At 29.1% G+C, this 16857-nt stretch overlaps 1 protein-coding gene across 4 annotated transcripts; it reads left to right on the top strand.

Moving 5' to 3' along the window:
• The first annotated feature begins 6330 nt into the window (after positions 1–6330).
• On the top strand, positions 6331–15717 carry LOC107626034 (disease resistance protein RML1A-like). Of its 4 annotated transcripts, none has more exons than XM_088504006.1 (6): positions 6342–6876; positions 9979–10025; positions 12412–13504; positions 13590–13889; positions 13990–15389; positions 15480–15717. In XM_088504006.1, the coding sequence occupies exons 3-5, from the start codon at positions 12536–12538 to the stop codon at positions 15340–15342; spliced, it is 2622 nt and encodes an 873-aa protein (XP_088360132.1). In that variant the 5' UTR covers positions 6342–6876; positions 9979–10025; positions 12412–12535; the 3' UTR covers positions 15343–15389; positions 15480–15717. The 4 variants fall into 4 exon arrangements, with proteins under 4 accessions (XP_016184290.1, XP_088360132.1, XP_088360130.1 ...); XM_088504004.1 differs by lacking the exon at positions 9979–10025 and adding an exon at positions 10929–11663 and having other exon boundaries at positions 6349–6876; XM_016328804.3 differs by lacking the exon at positions 9979–10025 and having other exon boundaries at positions 6331–6876.
• The last annotated feature ends 1140 nt before the right edge of the window (positions 15718–16857 follow it).

The following is a 16857-nucleotide window of genomic DNA, read 5'->3' as shown; positions in this document are numbered from 1 at the left end:
CAAATAACTGAGAGAGCAAATTAGGAAAAGGACATAGATGTTTCATCCAAAATTAGAAGCTAGCATATATAAGAAAAAAATAGTATCACCTGGAGATTTCTACTTCTAAACATCAACAACAATAACAAAACGGAATATTTAAACACAATCAATTAAAGTATAATAATAAAGGAAATATTTAGAATGAGCAAATGCAACATATGAAAAAAAATCCAAAATAAATGAACGAACTAAAAATAAAAACTCATGAAAAGAAAATATTGATAAATTTGACATTTCCAAGATCAAACTATGATCAATTCATACCCATCATTTCTCACGTTACCAAGTTATGATCAAACAACTTAAGATTAAATCCAATGACTCAAAATGAACCCATCAGTTTAAAAGAATTTAAACATTTCCAATCTTCATAGATTGCAAACAAGTACCAAAGCTGTCATAAAATTAGAAAAGTAATCAATTATATATATAACTTTATGATAATCCATGAATATAATAAGGGAAAAACTCATATAAAGAATTTGTTCAACTTTAAGGAATTAGATAGCCAATCTTTTTCATCCAAAATCGTCAGAAGTTCTTTCCAATATCTAAAACCTATAATCTCAATCTCACAAACCCAGAAAATCAATCTCTCTAAATCTCTGAGAATAAAACAATAGTTGAGAATAAAGAAATTTTCAAAAAAAAATAAGTGTTAAAAAGATTTCCAAATTTCAGATCTTAACCAAAAAGCAAAGTTCATCTTTTACTCATCAACAAAAAGCAAGCGTTCATAATTTATATTTTACCTTCACATGCATTATTCGTTTGAGAGTAGATCAAGTTCCTTCACAATTAATAAATTGAGATACCACTCAAGCAAATATCCAGTTTAAAATCAAATTCAAACAACAAAGTAGCATTATTGCTATCACAGTTACAGTTATATATCTGAAATCAGCTAATAAAAATAAAAGACAAACATCACCAAAACAAATAAAATTATCAGAGTTGATTCCAACACACCCACATCTATACATAAAGGAATTTTTTTTTGTCATGATAATACACATAAAATAAGTTGTTTGAACAGCCATTTAGTAAGGCATTCGCGTCTAAATGTAATCTACTGTCGCAACAATGAAATCAAAGCATAGCACAGAATTATTAAAAGACACAGACACATCGGCTGTGCGCTTCTAAAATCAGGCCAATCAAATTATTTCAACTTCCAGTTTCAAAATAATGAACATGATCATAAAAATTCACTTGAAAGTACGAAGTCATTTGACATAATCACGAAAAATATTTCTTAATCTAACTAATGATAAACCTGAAAAAAAGTATAAAGGTAGTATAATAGAAAGTCTTCTGAGCTTTACTTCCATCTAAACAGAATGGAAGGGATCCCAATTGAATAAATGGAAAGTTGTGTCAACCAATAAAACATTATATTGTAAGCATTCAAAAGTTAACAATTTTTCTCCCTGTTCCTCAATTTAAGTCTGCAAGGTTAGCTCTCATCTCTTTCTTTAAGTATTATATATCTCTTAAAAATCTCTTGAAATAACTAATTTCTCTCACAAGCATCACATTTCACAGAAATCATCAGAATTCAGTGACAATAGAAAAATCATAGAACAACATAATCACAACAATTCTGTGACAGGAAAGCCATGTCTAGCATCACAATACCATAATAGAACCAGATTATCAAATTAGACAAATTCAAACAAACTTCTAGATTAGAAAGACCTTCGATCCATCTAACTAATCACCCAATTAATTCACTACACTTAAGCACACAAAATCACAAATAGAATAAACAACAATAATACTCTACTCATATGTTTCATCACATAGTCCTTCTTGAGCAACTAAATAACAATTTTCAAAATTATTGATTTGAAAGAAGAATCAAAAGCAATTCAAAATTATGTTATAACTTCAAAGATAATCAACATAAGAAAAACTCGTAGAACAAAGTATTTCGATCAATAACTCAACAAATTCATGCAATCCACAAATCCAAATACAATTCTATAAGGGAATCAGATAATAACCCATGGCAAACACCGATCGAATCTTCTAAGTAATGCATGAGATATTGACGTCAAGAATCATAGAGAACAACGTGAAGATAAAAAAGATTAAAGCATACATTCACAAAAGTGAGAAAGATTAGCATTAGCTACAATGCAGATATCGCGAACCAAACCGAAACTGAAGTCATTGCAAAAGCAAGTTTGAGAAAAGCTACAAAATGATAAGTCAAGATTGGGTACAAAGGGACAGGAGTAGTAAGAAGTGACGGAAGACGCATGATCACAATCAAAAGACAACAATGACACATAGGACAAGGATGACATTCCTATAGGCCTCTGATATTGCCACAATTTGTATAAATAGACGCGCTTCTATTTATACAATTGTGATTCTACCATAGGACACTTGCTCCATATTACACAGATTAAACCTAAGCTCTGATACCACTTTGTCACGGCCCAAAATGAACCATGACCGGCGCTCAGGAAAATAGTCCCTTAACAAGCCTAAACCGACTCAAATATAAGTTGAATAAGAAAGTCATAAATATCCTAAAAGTTCTAAAATAAATAGTTATATATTTTTAACAAAAATAAAATAATTATAAATGGTTGGATCCTGCCTGTGACATATGAAGCATATACATCTAGGAACTCAACAAAGAATACATACTCGTTGCAGATTGTTACTCTTGAATAAAAAGTCTCACATAGTCAAGTATTTGTTCCTGAAAAATGTTTTTAAAAAAAAACGGGGTGAGTTTTACAACTCAGTGACTAGATAAAGCTTGATCTATTTAATTTGTGGTTGGTTAATCATTAACCATAGCTTTATAAAACTTCATGCCTCTTAATTCCCACCTTGTACTACTATTTGAAAGTTTGTATACAAACAGATACAGTTTCATTCACTTCTGTGTTCTTGTAAAACTCTTTAGTTTGTGTATCTCAACGGCTATCTGAATACTGTACTTATAGTTAAACACTTAAACCACTTTTTTGTCACCTTTTTTTTTCTGAAGCTAAGGTAAACAAACTATATATATGCTCTTTTTTTTTTTATTTTGATTATTCAAATTAAGAGACATCAATAATTTTACATAAATGAGGAGTTTATGCTCTGAATATTCAATTTATGTATTATTCCATTTAAACTCACTCAATTTCAGTTCACATAATTGTGAAGAGATTGGATAAATTTAAAACAAAATTGTCAGATAATTTTTGGTAAATGATTTTAATTTATTTAAGTGCTTATAGCATTTAATGTAAAGGGAAGTGAATATTCAATTAAATATTCCTATTACAATTTTAACATTTTCAGTTGTATATGATAATCTTTGATATATCCTCATATCAAATCATTGAAATCAGAAACAGTTAAAAATTATTTGTTTTCAAGAACTCTCACCAAAACAAAAATTTAGGCAGTTAGTTCAGGATGCAATTCATCATGACTAGCAATTTATCTTTGATTTGTGATTTCTACTTGTTGGGTTGAGATTCTGGTGCTTGTTTTATTTACTGGCTGTGCTAACTGATTAGACCGCAATTAATATAACCAACATTCATGTCATGCATTTTGCTTGCTTTCTGAGGTATATGTTCTCCTTTCACCTCAGCTATCGGTCGTGACTATGTTTCAAAGAATTTTGTGCTCCTTATTGAAATAAAAGCATGTTGTAGTTGGAGTTCATTCAATTGTAGTAGGCAAACTTATTTTAATAGACAAGTATGTTTATTAGAGAAAAAGAAGCACACGCTATATATGCTAACTTAATTTAAAAAAAAAAAAAAAGCAACCAACCACACGGTATGGTGACTTAAAACTTTTGAACTGGAATATAAAGAGGGAAAGAACATAGAAATTGTAATACACAAAGGGATATAGAGACACGGCGTGTATTAATTGAATGAGTGGAGCCCATATATAAACAAGTTACTCACATGATCTTCTTAGAGATTGCCATGTAAATGATTGATAATTTATTCAAATATATTAAATTATTTATTAATTTTATAAAAAAAATAATTATATATGAATTTTTACCTAATAACATACCTAACCATTTTTTGGTAATAACTACTAATAAAGTTATTTAAAGGATTTTATTATAAATTTGAATTCAAAATATGAACTCAATTCTAATTTTTAAGGTTATAGTGATATAATATAAAATTGAGTAAATAGTATAGAGACAAGAGGTAATAAACCTGAAATTTATAACAAATGACAAAAGTTTCTTGATGGTAACCACTTGGAAATTGCCATAAAAATATAAAACCAAAAGCGTGTTGTTTTTATATTTTGTTTCTATTTTCTGTCTCACATTTTTGGACCCATTTGCGAAAGATACAATAACCGAGAGAAATGAAGAATAAAATAATAATAGAACCGATAGATATAAAAGAGGAAGCAGGTTGTGGAAGAAGCTAACATGACTTTATTAGTTTGGGGTTGATTTATTAATTTATATATTTTTTAAGTCAAATAATAAATCATTAGAATAATTAAATATATAATAATAGAATAATCAAATATATTTATAATAATATAATAAAAAATTAAAATAATAAATACATATTTTTATATATATTAATTAATTGATTAGTGATTGATTTTTAATATATAGATAGAATGATTGGTATATTTTGATCATGTTGCATCACGGCTCTGTGCAAAGTTGAGAACAGCAGCATTAAGCAAAATGAAATGCAAAAGATCACCACTAAACGCGTAAAAACAACATACAGACTCTGTGCTTTCACACCATATATTTTACATAAATGAACCCCACACACATATTTTGGGGGATTATTCTATTCACTTACAAGTTGGTTCTCCATTAATAATGTTTATGTAATTATGTAATTATTATTTGCTTTTAAAATATTTTGATAAATTAATGTTAGTTTGGATTGATTTTTTTTGAATAAAAAATATTTTTTTTTAATAAATACTTTTATTTATTAAAACTTATTTAGATACGTTTTTTTAAAAAATATTTTTATTAAAAAAAGTAAATAATTTAATTTTTTTAAAATTAATAATACCTTATTTTTAAAAAAGTAGAAACAAGATATATTTTTAATATTTAAAAATAATTTTTAAAAAACTTATTTAAATATAAAATAACTTTTGTATGTAAAAGTTTTCTTTTCAAAAGATAAAAAAAATAAATATTTTTTTTAAAAGCTAATTCAAACTCACCTTTAATCTCTTAAAAAATCTTTTCGTTTTTAGTTTAATGACTTGCGAGTCATTCTCCAGTCTCCACGACACTAATACATAACTGTCCTTGTCGATTCAACCTTAGAGTAGGACCAACTATCCAACTTTTTATTTTTTTATTGTTTGTACAATTGAGAGATTTTTAAAACCAAAAATAAAAATATTTTATGTCTGGATTTACTTATAAAAGTACATTTTATTAGAATAAGAAGTAATTTAATTACTTTAATAAGAAATATGTAAGCACCTTTTATCAAAATTACAATTATGGTCATACGGAATAAAAAACTATTTGGCATTATATGCTATGTTTGAAAAGTATTGTTCTGTATTATTTATATAAAATAGAATAATTACATAAGTTATTAATAAAAAAACATGTTATATTATTAACACTTTAATTCAAAATAAATTCTTTTAATAATAATATGAAATACATATAACAAAATTTTGTATACACATATTACTGCGTGCACACACCAAACCAATTTAAAAAAAAAATTAATGTTTTAGTTTTAACAAGCAATAAACAATTATAATTTTTTTTTATTTTTAAAGATGAGTGTAATAGAAAAATCTCACATTAAAAGTATTATTATTTGTATAGTATTACATTTAAAAGGTATGAATTCTTTTAATAGAAAAACTTATCTTTCAGCAGAAATATAGGAATACATTAGTAAATTAATATTTTTTTTTTTAAAAAATGTTCCAATAGATAACTCAGGAATACATTCGTTATGTGCTTTTCAAAAATTGTAAAAGAAAAAAATTTTCTTCCTTACTTTTTTTTTAAAAAAAAAAAGTACAAATAAAAAACTCAAAATATAAAATAAGTATTTAATTTTTTAGTACTTCTTATTCTTGTATGTCTTAAAATGAGGATCATATATGAAGAGGAATCAACCAAGAAAAGTAAAGCAAAGCTATCTCTATTATGATTTTAAGTTTTAAGTTTTAACAAGGGAGAGGAATCAACCAAGAAACAACCAGGAAGAACCTAGCCACCTCGTTATTATTATGGTTGACTGCTTGACTCACTTGGCTCTTTATAAAACCTTAGGCTTTAGCCAAGAATTACACGACACTAACAAACACACACACAAAACATTCGATGGCATATTCTCCTTTCTCTAGTTCATCTGCTTTCAATAATGTTCCTCTAATCAAACATGATGTTTTCCTCAGTTTTCGAGGAACAGACATTCGCACTTCTTTGCTTAGTCATTTGACAACAGACTTGAAGCGTAATCAAATTGATTTCTTTGTTGACGATGAAAAGCTTCATCCTGGAGATGAGATTTCATCCACCCTCCTTCGAGCAATTGAGCAATCATACATCTCATTGGTTATCTTCTCGGAACACTATGCTTCTTCAAGATGGTGTATGGAGGAGCTTGTGAAGATTATTGAATGCATGGAACAGTATGAAAGGATTGTGATACCTGTTTTTTATAATGTTGATCCTTCTCATGTAAGGCATCAAAAAAGAACTTTTGCAGAGGCTTTTGATGTCCACAAAGAGAGATATGAAGAGGAAATTATGCAGAGTTGGAAATCTGTTATGAAGAAGACGGCAAATTTATCTGGAATTCATTATCCATCCAAATATCGGTAAAATTTTTCATCCATAAAAATATATGCTTTTGTTATGTAGCCTCTTTTACTATTTATTATTTAATTTTATATTTATTACCGCTATGGTGAGTTAATCGTTGCTCTTACATCAAATTCGTTTACTTTAAATAGATTAATAGAGAAATCATATGTATACCATTTTCTATATAATTTTGGTGTATTTTTTTAGGTAAAAAAAAATTAATTTTTTAATTTTTTATTTCTTATGAATCACTTCTAATATTAAAGTTAAAAAATGTATAAAAAAGTGTACACAAAAATACAAATAATATTCTTTCTTTAAGTATTGTTGGCTAAAATTTAAAAGAGAGAGAGAGAGATGTACTACTAGTACTATCTAGCAAGCAGCAATCATAGCAACTAACTAGGAAGGTATATACATAGGTGAGTTTTATGGTATCCCTCTTAATTAAGAATAAAAATTATTCTTTCTAGTTGATTTTATTTGAATTCAATTTAATATTATATCATTAATCAATAATTAATAAATTATATTTTAAACTTCAATATTTATATTTGTATACTTTTATTTAAAATATTAATTAAATTTAAAAATATATCACAGTTTATCTTATCCTAATTAAAATATTCTTTAAATTATTTATAAAAGACTAAAATATTATTTTGAGTAATGTTACAAAAGATTTAGAGTATCGTTTTTAACATTATAACAAAAACAACCTTTTAGTATTAATAAAAAACTAAAATACCCTTTTAAGTTAAAGATTATTAAATGATATTAGAATTAAATTTGAATAGGATTTTAAAAATATTAAAATATTCAGAGTTTATTATAAAAGATTAAAATGCACATTTAGCATTAATTTTGAAAAGACTAAAATATTTTTATAGTTTATTTTCAAAAATCTAAAAATAGTGAAATATTATTTTAAAGTTAGTTTTTAAAAGTCTAAAATATCTTTATATGATTAATAATAATTATTTAATTTTATTAGAAAATCTAAATTTTAATTTTATATTAAAAAGACTAAAATACACTTATAGTTTATTTTTAAAAGACTAAAATATATTTTTAGAATTAATTTTGTTTAAATATATTTAAAATTATAAATTTGAGTATTTAAAAATATTAAAATATCCCTATAATTAATTTTTAAAAAAAATTAAATCACTTTTTAGGATTAAGTTTTATAAACACTAAAATATCCTTATATATGACTAATTAACATTGTTTGATTGTATGAAAAATTAGACATTTAAATTCAATTTTAAAATGATTAAAACACGGAAAGAGTTCATTTTAAGAAATTAAAATACCCTTTGAGAATTAATTTTAAAAGACTAAAATATTTTTATAATTAATTTTTTAAAAGACTAAATAATCGTTTAGGATTAATTTGGAAAATACTAAAATACTATAGGATGAATAAAGATTATTTGGTTTTATTAGAAATTAGGAACTTGACTTTAATAATAAAAAGACTAAAATAATACCTTCTAGAATTAAAGTTGTTTAATTGTATTAGAAAATTGAATTTGATTTTAGAAAGCCTTAAAATAAAATAACTTTATAGTTAATTTTGAAAAGATTTAATTACCTTTTTAAAATTTAATTTGTTTAATTGTATTATAAATTTAAAACATGAGATACTAAAAGATCCTCTTAATCATATTTTAAAAAACCAAAATACCTTTTTAGAATTAATTTTTGAAGACTTTATAAATGGTTTAATTATTTTGTCAAAACCTATAATTTTACCGAATTTTCAATTAGGTCTCTATATTTTTTATATTTGTTTTGTTTAGCGAAATATTCTGTTAATTTCAACGTTTTTATCACGACAGAAGTTTAATTACAAAATCTGATATAGTTATAGGAACTTAATTAAAATATATATATATATAAACTTAATTAAAAATTCAATAAAACTATATATAAAAACTATATAGTAGTGCACTAGTATCCGAAATATCCCCAATAGTCTCACTTTCTTCTTTTTTTTTTTAGTTATTGTTCATTATTTTGGAGAAATCCACATTCTTGTGTTGTCCTATTTGGCTAATTTTTTTTAGAAATGGATGACCATGCTGTTGTGTTATCCATTATTATGGGTAAGTTTGGTGTTTTCTTTTTTTAATATAGAAATTCATTTTTGTTAATTGAATTATCAAATTAGATCATCAGATTTGAACGTATTAAAATTTTAAAAGAAATTTGAAGGTCAAATTTTATGATGGCTAAAATGTAAATTTTGTAAAAATTCAGATTTATGATTTTAAAATAATAAAAAATTTATAAACACAAATCTGATATTTAAATTTTTTATTAAAAAAATAAAAAAATTCATTAACACAAATTTAACCATCAAATTTTGATATCAAAATTTAATTTTTAGAATTTTTTTAACTATCTCCCACAATTTCGTGATATATTCCTCAATTCTATAATCCAGCAAAAAATATATTCCTCTCTAATATTTAAAATAGAAAATACTATTCTAGACCATCCATTTATTTTATTAATCAATAAAATATCTATCTTTGAAAAAAAATAATTAATTTTAAAAGATTAAAATATCCTTTCTGAGTTAAAATTATTTAATTGTATTAAAATTAAAATTAGAAGTATCAATTTACTAATACTAGAATGAGTTAAACCTCAGAGTGGTCCCTGAACTTGCACTCGACATTCAAAGTGGTCCTTAACCTTGCACTGGCCTCAATATTATCCCCGAATTTAACACAAGTGTTTCACGGTCGCTGAAACATTTTCCGGGGAATATTCCCTAACGGCGCGCTGACGTGTGTGGAGAGGCGCCACATGGATATCTGAGGTGGCTGTTATCATTTTTTAACTCAATTTAGTCCCTGAATTATTTTATAACCCTAATCCCCAATTTATTATCAGAAACCACTCTGGTTCTTCTTCTCTGCTCTCCTTCGTCTTCTTTGTCATTGTTGAGCTGCCATTGTTGAACGTGATTTGAGTGGGTCATGATGGGTGGAGTAATAGTTGAAGTACCTGGTGGTGTGATAATTGGTTTGGCCCTTACTTTCTTGATTATGGCATTGAATACTTTGCAAGCATTGTTACATATGTTGTCACATTTTGGTTAGGAGGGGAAGAAGGTCCGACTCCATGCATCTCTTCGTCATTTGGAAAGGTACTCTCATGCTTCCTTTTTAGCTCTCTGGATTTTCATCATTCCCTCAATGAATCCCTCTTGAGCAGTAGATCTTACACACTCCCACAGTAATCCTCTAAGTTCATTGTCTTTCCACTGCTTATTGAAGTTTCTCCGCAAGTGCTATACACAAAATCTGTGGTGGACATCAGGAAAGACCTCCTGCACAGCTGTGATTAGTCCCTGCACAAAACCACTGAAATTAATAACTTACAATATCAGGACCCAAAATGGTCCCTCACCTTACATAAGTGACATCAAAATAGTCCCTACACATACATAAGTGACATCAAATTAATCCCTACACACAATTTATTAAGTTCTACTCCTACCCCATTCTATCAATACAGGCAATAACAATGTGTGAAACAAACCAGTAAATATAGAAACAGAATCATGAAAGCAAAACATGGCTACAAAAAATACATCAACCTAAGGAGTTCAACCCTTACTAAAATACAATAACCAGTAAATAGCAAAGACATCGTTACTTTTACATGTTTAAAATGAAACACTACCCATTTTGGGTGTAGCTCCCTAGATCCTCTTGCAGCAGCTCAAGAAACTACCTCCAATTATTCGTGTTCTCCACTGGTACAATAGCATATGCAATGACGTAAATGGCTGCCAAGATTTGTCCACCAAATCTGGTTTTCTGGAATGCTCCATCAAGCCCTATTAGAGGTCTGCATCCCGCACTAAATCTATTCTTGCACCCATCCAGACAAATATACATCTTGTCAAAAGTGGGCTCTTCTGCGGGGTTTGAAGTATGTTAAAGCTTCAGAGTGCTTCAGATTTGGAAATTTCATAAGCTTCTTCACCAACTTGTTTGCTAACCACCATCTGTTAGCTAATTTATTTTTTGTCTCCCTTGGGCAGGTATGATCATCATTGAAGGTTTTAACTTGCCAGCAAACAATCTCACTATCCTTAGAGATATAGATAACCCATGGACATTCCTCACCCCTACATAAAGCCCTGCATCATACATTATCATTTTTCTTGAATCTAACTCTTCTACCTTCCTGGATGCAATACTCCCTCACAGCCTCCTTAAAATCCATCTTCGTGTTGAATTTCATCCCTACCTCTAATTGGAGTTTTCCAAACCTGGTTTCTTCTCTGAAAACAGGAAATGAGTCATCATCCTCTGAGTTAGGGGTGTCTTCATTTCTTCGGAATGCCAAGAATTTGTCCCATCTAACTCATCATGATATACATCATGAGCATCATAACCTCCAAAATTCGGGCCTTCATCATAACTTCAATTTGCTGCCTCCACCCATCATGACCCACTCAAATCACGTTCAACAATGGCAGAGAAGACAAAGGAGAGAAGAGAAGAAGAAACAGAGTGGTTTCTGATAATAAATTGGGGATTAGGATTATAAAATAATTCAGGGACTAAATTGAGTTAAAAAATGATAACAGCCACATCAGATATCCATGTGGCGCCTCTCCATACACGTCAGCGCGCCGTTAGGGAATATTTCCCGGAAAATGCTTCAGGGACGACCGTGAAACACTTGTGTTAAATTCGGGGATAATATTGAGGCTAGTGCAAGGTTAAGGACCACTTTGAGTGTCGAGTGCAAGTTCAGGGACCACTCTGAGGTTTAACTCTACTAGAATACTTCTTTTAATTTTAAAATGGTTAAATTTAGGATTAGTTTTAAAAGGAATTAAATAAATTACCTTTTAACGTTAACTTTGTTTAGTTGTATTAGAAATTTGGTTTTGATTAAAAAAAAAAGATATTATCTCACACATACATAAAAATATTAGTATAAGAATCAAAGTATTTTAATATCATAATTATTATTATTATCTTGGAATTCTAAATTGAATAAAATTACATAAACAAATTTGAATTAAATATTTTCATAATTTTTCACATAGCTTTATAAATTTATAATTACATAATTGTTAAATTTTATATTAATTTATATATCTATCTAAATTTCGTGACATGCGCGGATATAGAGCTAGTTTCATACTAAATTGTACAAATAAACTGATAAAGATTTGGATGATTTTCATACGCTGTTGACTAAGAAACAGCAATAAATAATAATATTTAGTTGGTTTAGATATTAAAAAAATTAGCTACACATGGAAAAAAAATTCACTTTTATAAAAAAAGGTTAAAAATTAATTTAATATATTTGACTAAATATCTAATGCTTGATATAATTAGTATTAAAATATAAACTCACTAAAATCACCCGCTTAAACATGCTCATTTGCTGTTTATTTCTCGTCTCCATTATTAATTTATTATTGTTTTTTCTTCTTCTTCTTATTCTTCTCTAATTTTACTTGTATTATGATATACTTTCTTTTTCTTTTCCATATACGATAGAAATGAATCAGAACTCATCCAAGATATTGTCAAGAATATTTCGGAAAAATTGTCGCATCTTTTTTCAAATGCACCCCAAGACCTTGTCGGAATTGATGAGCATTTTAAATTTCTTCAACCTTTAATGGCAATGGAGTCTGATGAAGTTCGAACTGTGGGGATTTGGGGGATGGGAGGCATAGGTAAAACAACAATTGCTAGAGCAATATTCGACAGATATGCCTCTCGATATGAAGGTTGCTGCTTTCTACAAAATGTAAGAGAAGAATCACAAAAGTCTGGTAAACACAGCTTATATGAGAAACTTATTTCTGAACTACTTGAGGGAGAACATCTTGTGAAGGGATCAGCCCATGAAAGATCTATGTATGTCAAGAGAAAGTTGAGTCGGAAAAAGGTGCTCATAGTGCTTGATGATGTGGATGCATTAGACAAGTTAGATTATCTAACAAGAGAAGCAATCTGTCTGGGAGCAGGTAGTAGGGTCATTGTAACAACAAGAGACGAGCAAGTACTAATTGCTGCAAGAGTGCATGCAATATACAAGGTCCAAGAATTGAGCTTTAAGAGTTCCCTTGAGCTTTTTTGCTTAAAAGCCTTTCACAAAAGCTATCCTGAACATGGATATGAAGAGCTTTCAAAAATGGCAGTTAATTACACAAAGGGCAATCCATTAGCATTAAAAGTATTGGGATCCTTTCTACACTCAAGGAGCATAAAAGAATGGAAAAGTGCATTGAAAAAACTCAGGGTTCATCCCAATGTGGAGATCTACAATGTCTTAAAATTGAGTTATGATGGATTAGATGATTCAGATAAGAACATATTCCTTGACATTGCATTCTTTTTCAGAGGAGCATACAAGGATAATGTTATAAGGTTTCTAGACTCGTGTGATTTCTTTGGCGACATTGGAATAAGCACTCTTGAGCGTAAAGCTCTTATAACTATTTTCAGCGATAGAATAGAAATGCATGATTTGATACAACAAATGGGTTGGGAAGTCGTTCGCCAAGAATCAAATAAAGATCCTGGAAAACTCACTCGAATAAATAAACCTGAAGATTTCTGCAACTTATTGAAAAATAGTGAGGTAAGAAAACGGCACACCTATATTGTTTTTGCTTGTCTTAAACCATTACAATAGCATTTTGTTAATACTCGTTTTTGGTTTTCAGGAAAAAAGTTTAGTAGAAGGCATTATGATAGACTTGTCCCAAATTGGAGATCTACACTTAAATGCGGACACCCTTACAAATATGCCTCGTCTAAGATTTCTTAAGTTTTATGATCCTTCGGATCAAAGACAGTCCAAAGTCTACATTCCCACAACCCTGGACCCGTTTCCTGCAAAACTCAGCTATCTGGAGTGGAATAGTTGTCCTCTGAATTATCTACCATTAAGGTTTTGTGCAGAGAAACTTGTTGAGCTTAGGATGCCTTACAGTCAAACTTCTAAACTCTGGGATGGAGCACAGGTACTAATACCAATATGAACTTCTTTTTTATCCGTTTTCTTTTGATTGAAAATCAAGGATTTTTGCATAATGTGATGAATGTATCTCTAAATTGTTACAGAATCTTGTGAATTTGACAAGGCTTGAACTTGGTGGATGTAAAAAGTTGGTAGAGCTCCCAGACTTCAGTAAAGCAACAAAGCTTATATCGATAGATCTTTGTAATTGTGAAAAACTATGTCAACTTCATCCATCTATTTTATCCATCCAAACACTTGAGGGATTGTTTCTTGATGGTTGCAAAAAATTGAAGAGTGTCAAAAGCAACATATATTTGAAATCTCTAAAAGTACTCGGGGTTCAAAAGTGCTCAAGCCTGGAGGAATTTTCGGTGTCATCAGAGAAACTGACGACTTCGTATTTCTCTTTGTTGAGAATTAAGAGCTTACCACATGAATTCTATTGCTCTACATATCTTGTGTGTCTTGTTCTTTGGGATTGCAGAGAGCTAATTGAGCTTCCACACCATATCAAAACACTATCAAGCTTATTGACTCTTGACGTAAGTGGCTGTTGTAGTCTTCGATCTATACCGGAGCTTCCACCATCTATTCAAGTGCTTCTTGCTAATGGGTGCACATCACTGGAAAGAATATTCAGTTTGAAGGCAGCATTTAGTTTGAACAGAAGACAGATCTCATTTGAAAATTGCGTGAAATTGGAAGAGGAGTCGCTGAATGATATTACGGAAGATGCCCATCTCACAATATTGAAAAATGTTTTGTTTTCTTTGACAGGTCATTATCCGATGATAAATTATTATCATTATCCTAGAATGGATGGTCGTATTTGTTATCCAGGGTACAAAGTTCCAGAGTGGTTTGGATGTCAGACAACAGAAGCGTCCATAACAATTGAACTTGATCAACCTTACTACCAGTTGTTGGGTTTCATCTTCTGTTGTGTTGTTTCTCAAAACGTACCTCCTCCTTCTTTTAATAAATGGGGTACTCTCAATATCAGGTGTGAATACCGCCACTTCGGAGATGATGTTAAGCACACATTTCTAATTATAAGGCAAATCTTTGTTCCTGGAAGACGACGGAACTCTGAAGATCACGTTTTTATTTGGACTTATCAATTTCCTGATGAAGACATGTTTAGGGAAATTGAAATGTGTGATGATGATGACAGCACTAGCAACCAAAAGATGTCATTCAGATTCAGTGTTGATAGACCTGATGAATATGGGAGAGTAGAAGAAAGGAAAAAACAGGTTTTTATCAAAGGGTGTGGGGTTTTGCCAATGTATGCCTCAACTGTCGTGGATGTCATTCAAAAACTTGAATTGGAGTTCAACTTGCAGTTGAACCCTCATCATCATAACTCCATCACAAGGCAGAGTATGGACGCACTGAAAAGCAAGATGATCCGGATGATTAAAGGAAAATCACATCGACTCCTGAAGAAGTAAGTTGCATGACCAAGAATAGGAAAAGAAAGTTAGCTGCTTGATCAAAGGTATTATTAATCAGGCACATTCTAAATTATTATAATTATAGAGTGTGCACATTTAAGTTATTGAAATGCACTTATTTTATTCATTTGCAGAGTAATCTGGATTTAAAAGGCAGCAAGGGGAGTACTACCACTGCATTTGATTTTCAACATTAGCAAAAGCTTCATGCCTCTGATTCCGCCTTGTACTACTATTTGAAAGTTTGTACAAACAGATGTACCTGCATTCACTTTTGTGATCTTGTAAATCTCTTATTTGGTTTGTGTATCCTAATGTAATTGAACAACTTTTTGTCATGATTCTTGGAAATCCCACACTTTTTTTTCTGAAGAAGAGGCAAACAAACTACACACATGCTCCTTTTTTTTTATAATTTAAATTAAAAGGCATCAATAATTTTACATTAGTGAGGAGTTTCTATTCTTAAGTTTTAATTTATGTATTACTGCATGTAAAGTCTTCTCAAATTTACCCGATTTTAATTTATTCTGGTACTAGAGCATTCAATCAAAGATTCTTGTTTCAATTTTAATAGCATGATATACATTTTCATTAATTATATAGATTCTGTTAGCAGATATGAGTATATGGTATGAGTAATCATTTAAGTCCCGAAGCCAATATAATACGACCAATAATCCAAGCCTGCCTCCATTAAATTTTCAAAAAATCCATCATTACCAAGTTTTATTTCTCTGTCTCTCTACCTACATATACACACTCTCAGTATTGTTGCTCAACAGCAGCCCCATCAGTGTAAATAGAATCAACTTCATTTGTCTCTCACCATTTTAAAACTAGGCCTAATTTATTCAATACTTGGTTATTCAATACTTGGCTACATCATCCCATGACTCATCATAAAACTAATTTATACTTTGAGTGAGTTATGATTTATGCATTTAAAAATAAAATATTTATTGACATACTATAATCCAATCTAGAGACAAAATAAAAAACCAAAAAAATTGGATATTAGAATGTGCAGAGTCACACTAAAATTTAAAGTTAATATAGTAAATGTAAACAAAATGAGTTTAAAATTTTTTTAATTGACAAGTTAGAACAGTGGTCTAATGACTCTCTCGTCAAGTAGTAAAGATAATTAAAGAAGAGAATTTGACAACATCAAACATTTCAAATTCAAGCATATCTTCAATCTTAACACTTTTAAATCATGTCAAATAATCAAAACAATCAGACCGATAATTAATATCAAGATACACACTAAAAAAATATATTTAAACAAAATTACTCTCAAGAATGAAATTATTTTTAAACTAATTAATTATTAGCGAGCTAGGAATGCCTAAAATCATTCTTAAAAAAAAAAAACAAAAAGCACATTTTATTCCATAAAATTATGTATTAAAAAAGAGATTAATTTTGATGCACAAACAGAATCACAATTTAAAATATTTTATCCCGTCTTATATATACATCAAATCTGCAATAAATCAATCTTTAGTC

Source organism: Arachis ipaensis, chromosome B2 (assembly GCF_059453495.1).
Source record: "Arachis ipaensis isolate K30076 ecotype BB chromosome B2, ASM5945349v1, whole genome shotgun sequence".
In the NCBI taxonomy this organism is placed as follows: Eukaryota; Viridiplantae; Streptophyta; class Magnoliopsida; order Fabales; family Fabaceae; genus Arachis; species Arachis ipaensis.
This window is presented reverse-complemented; position numbering and strand designations above follow the sequence as displayed.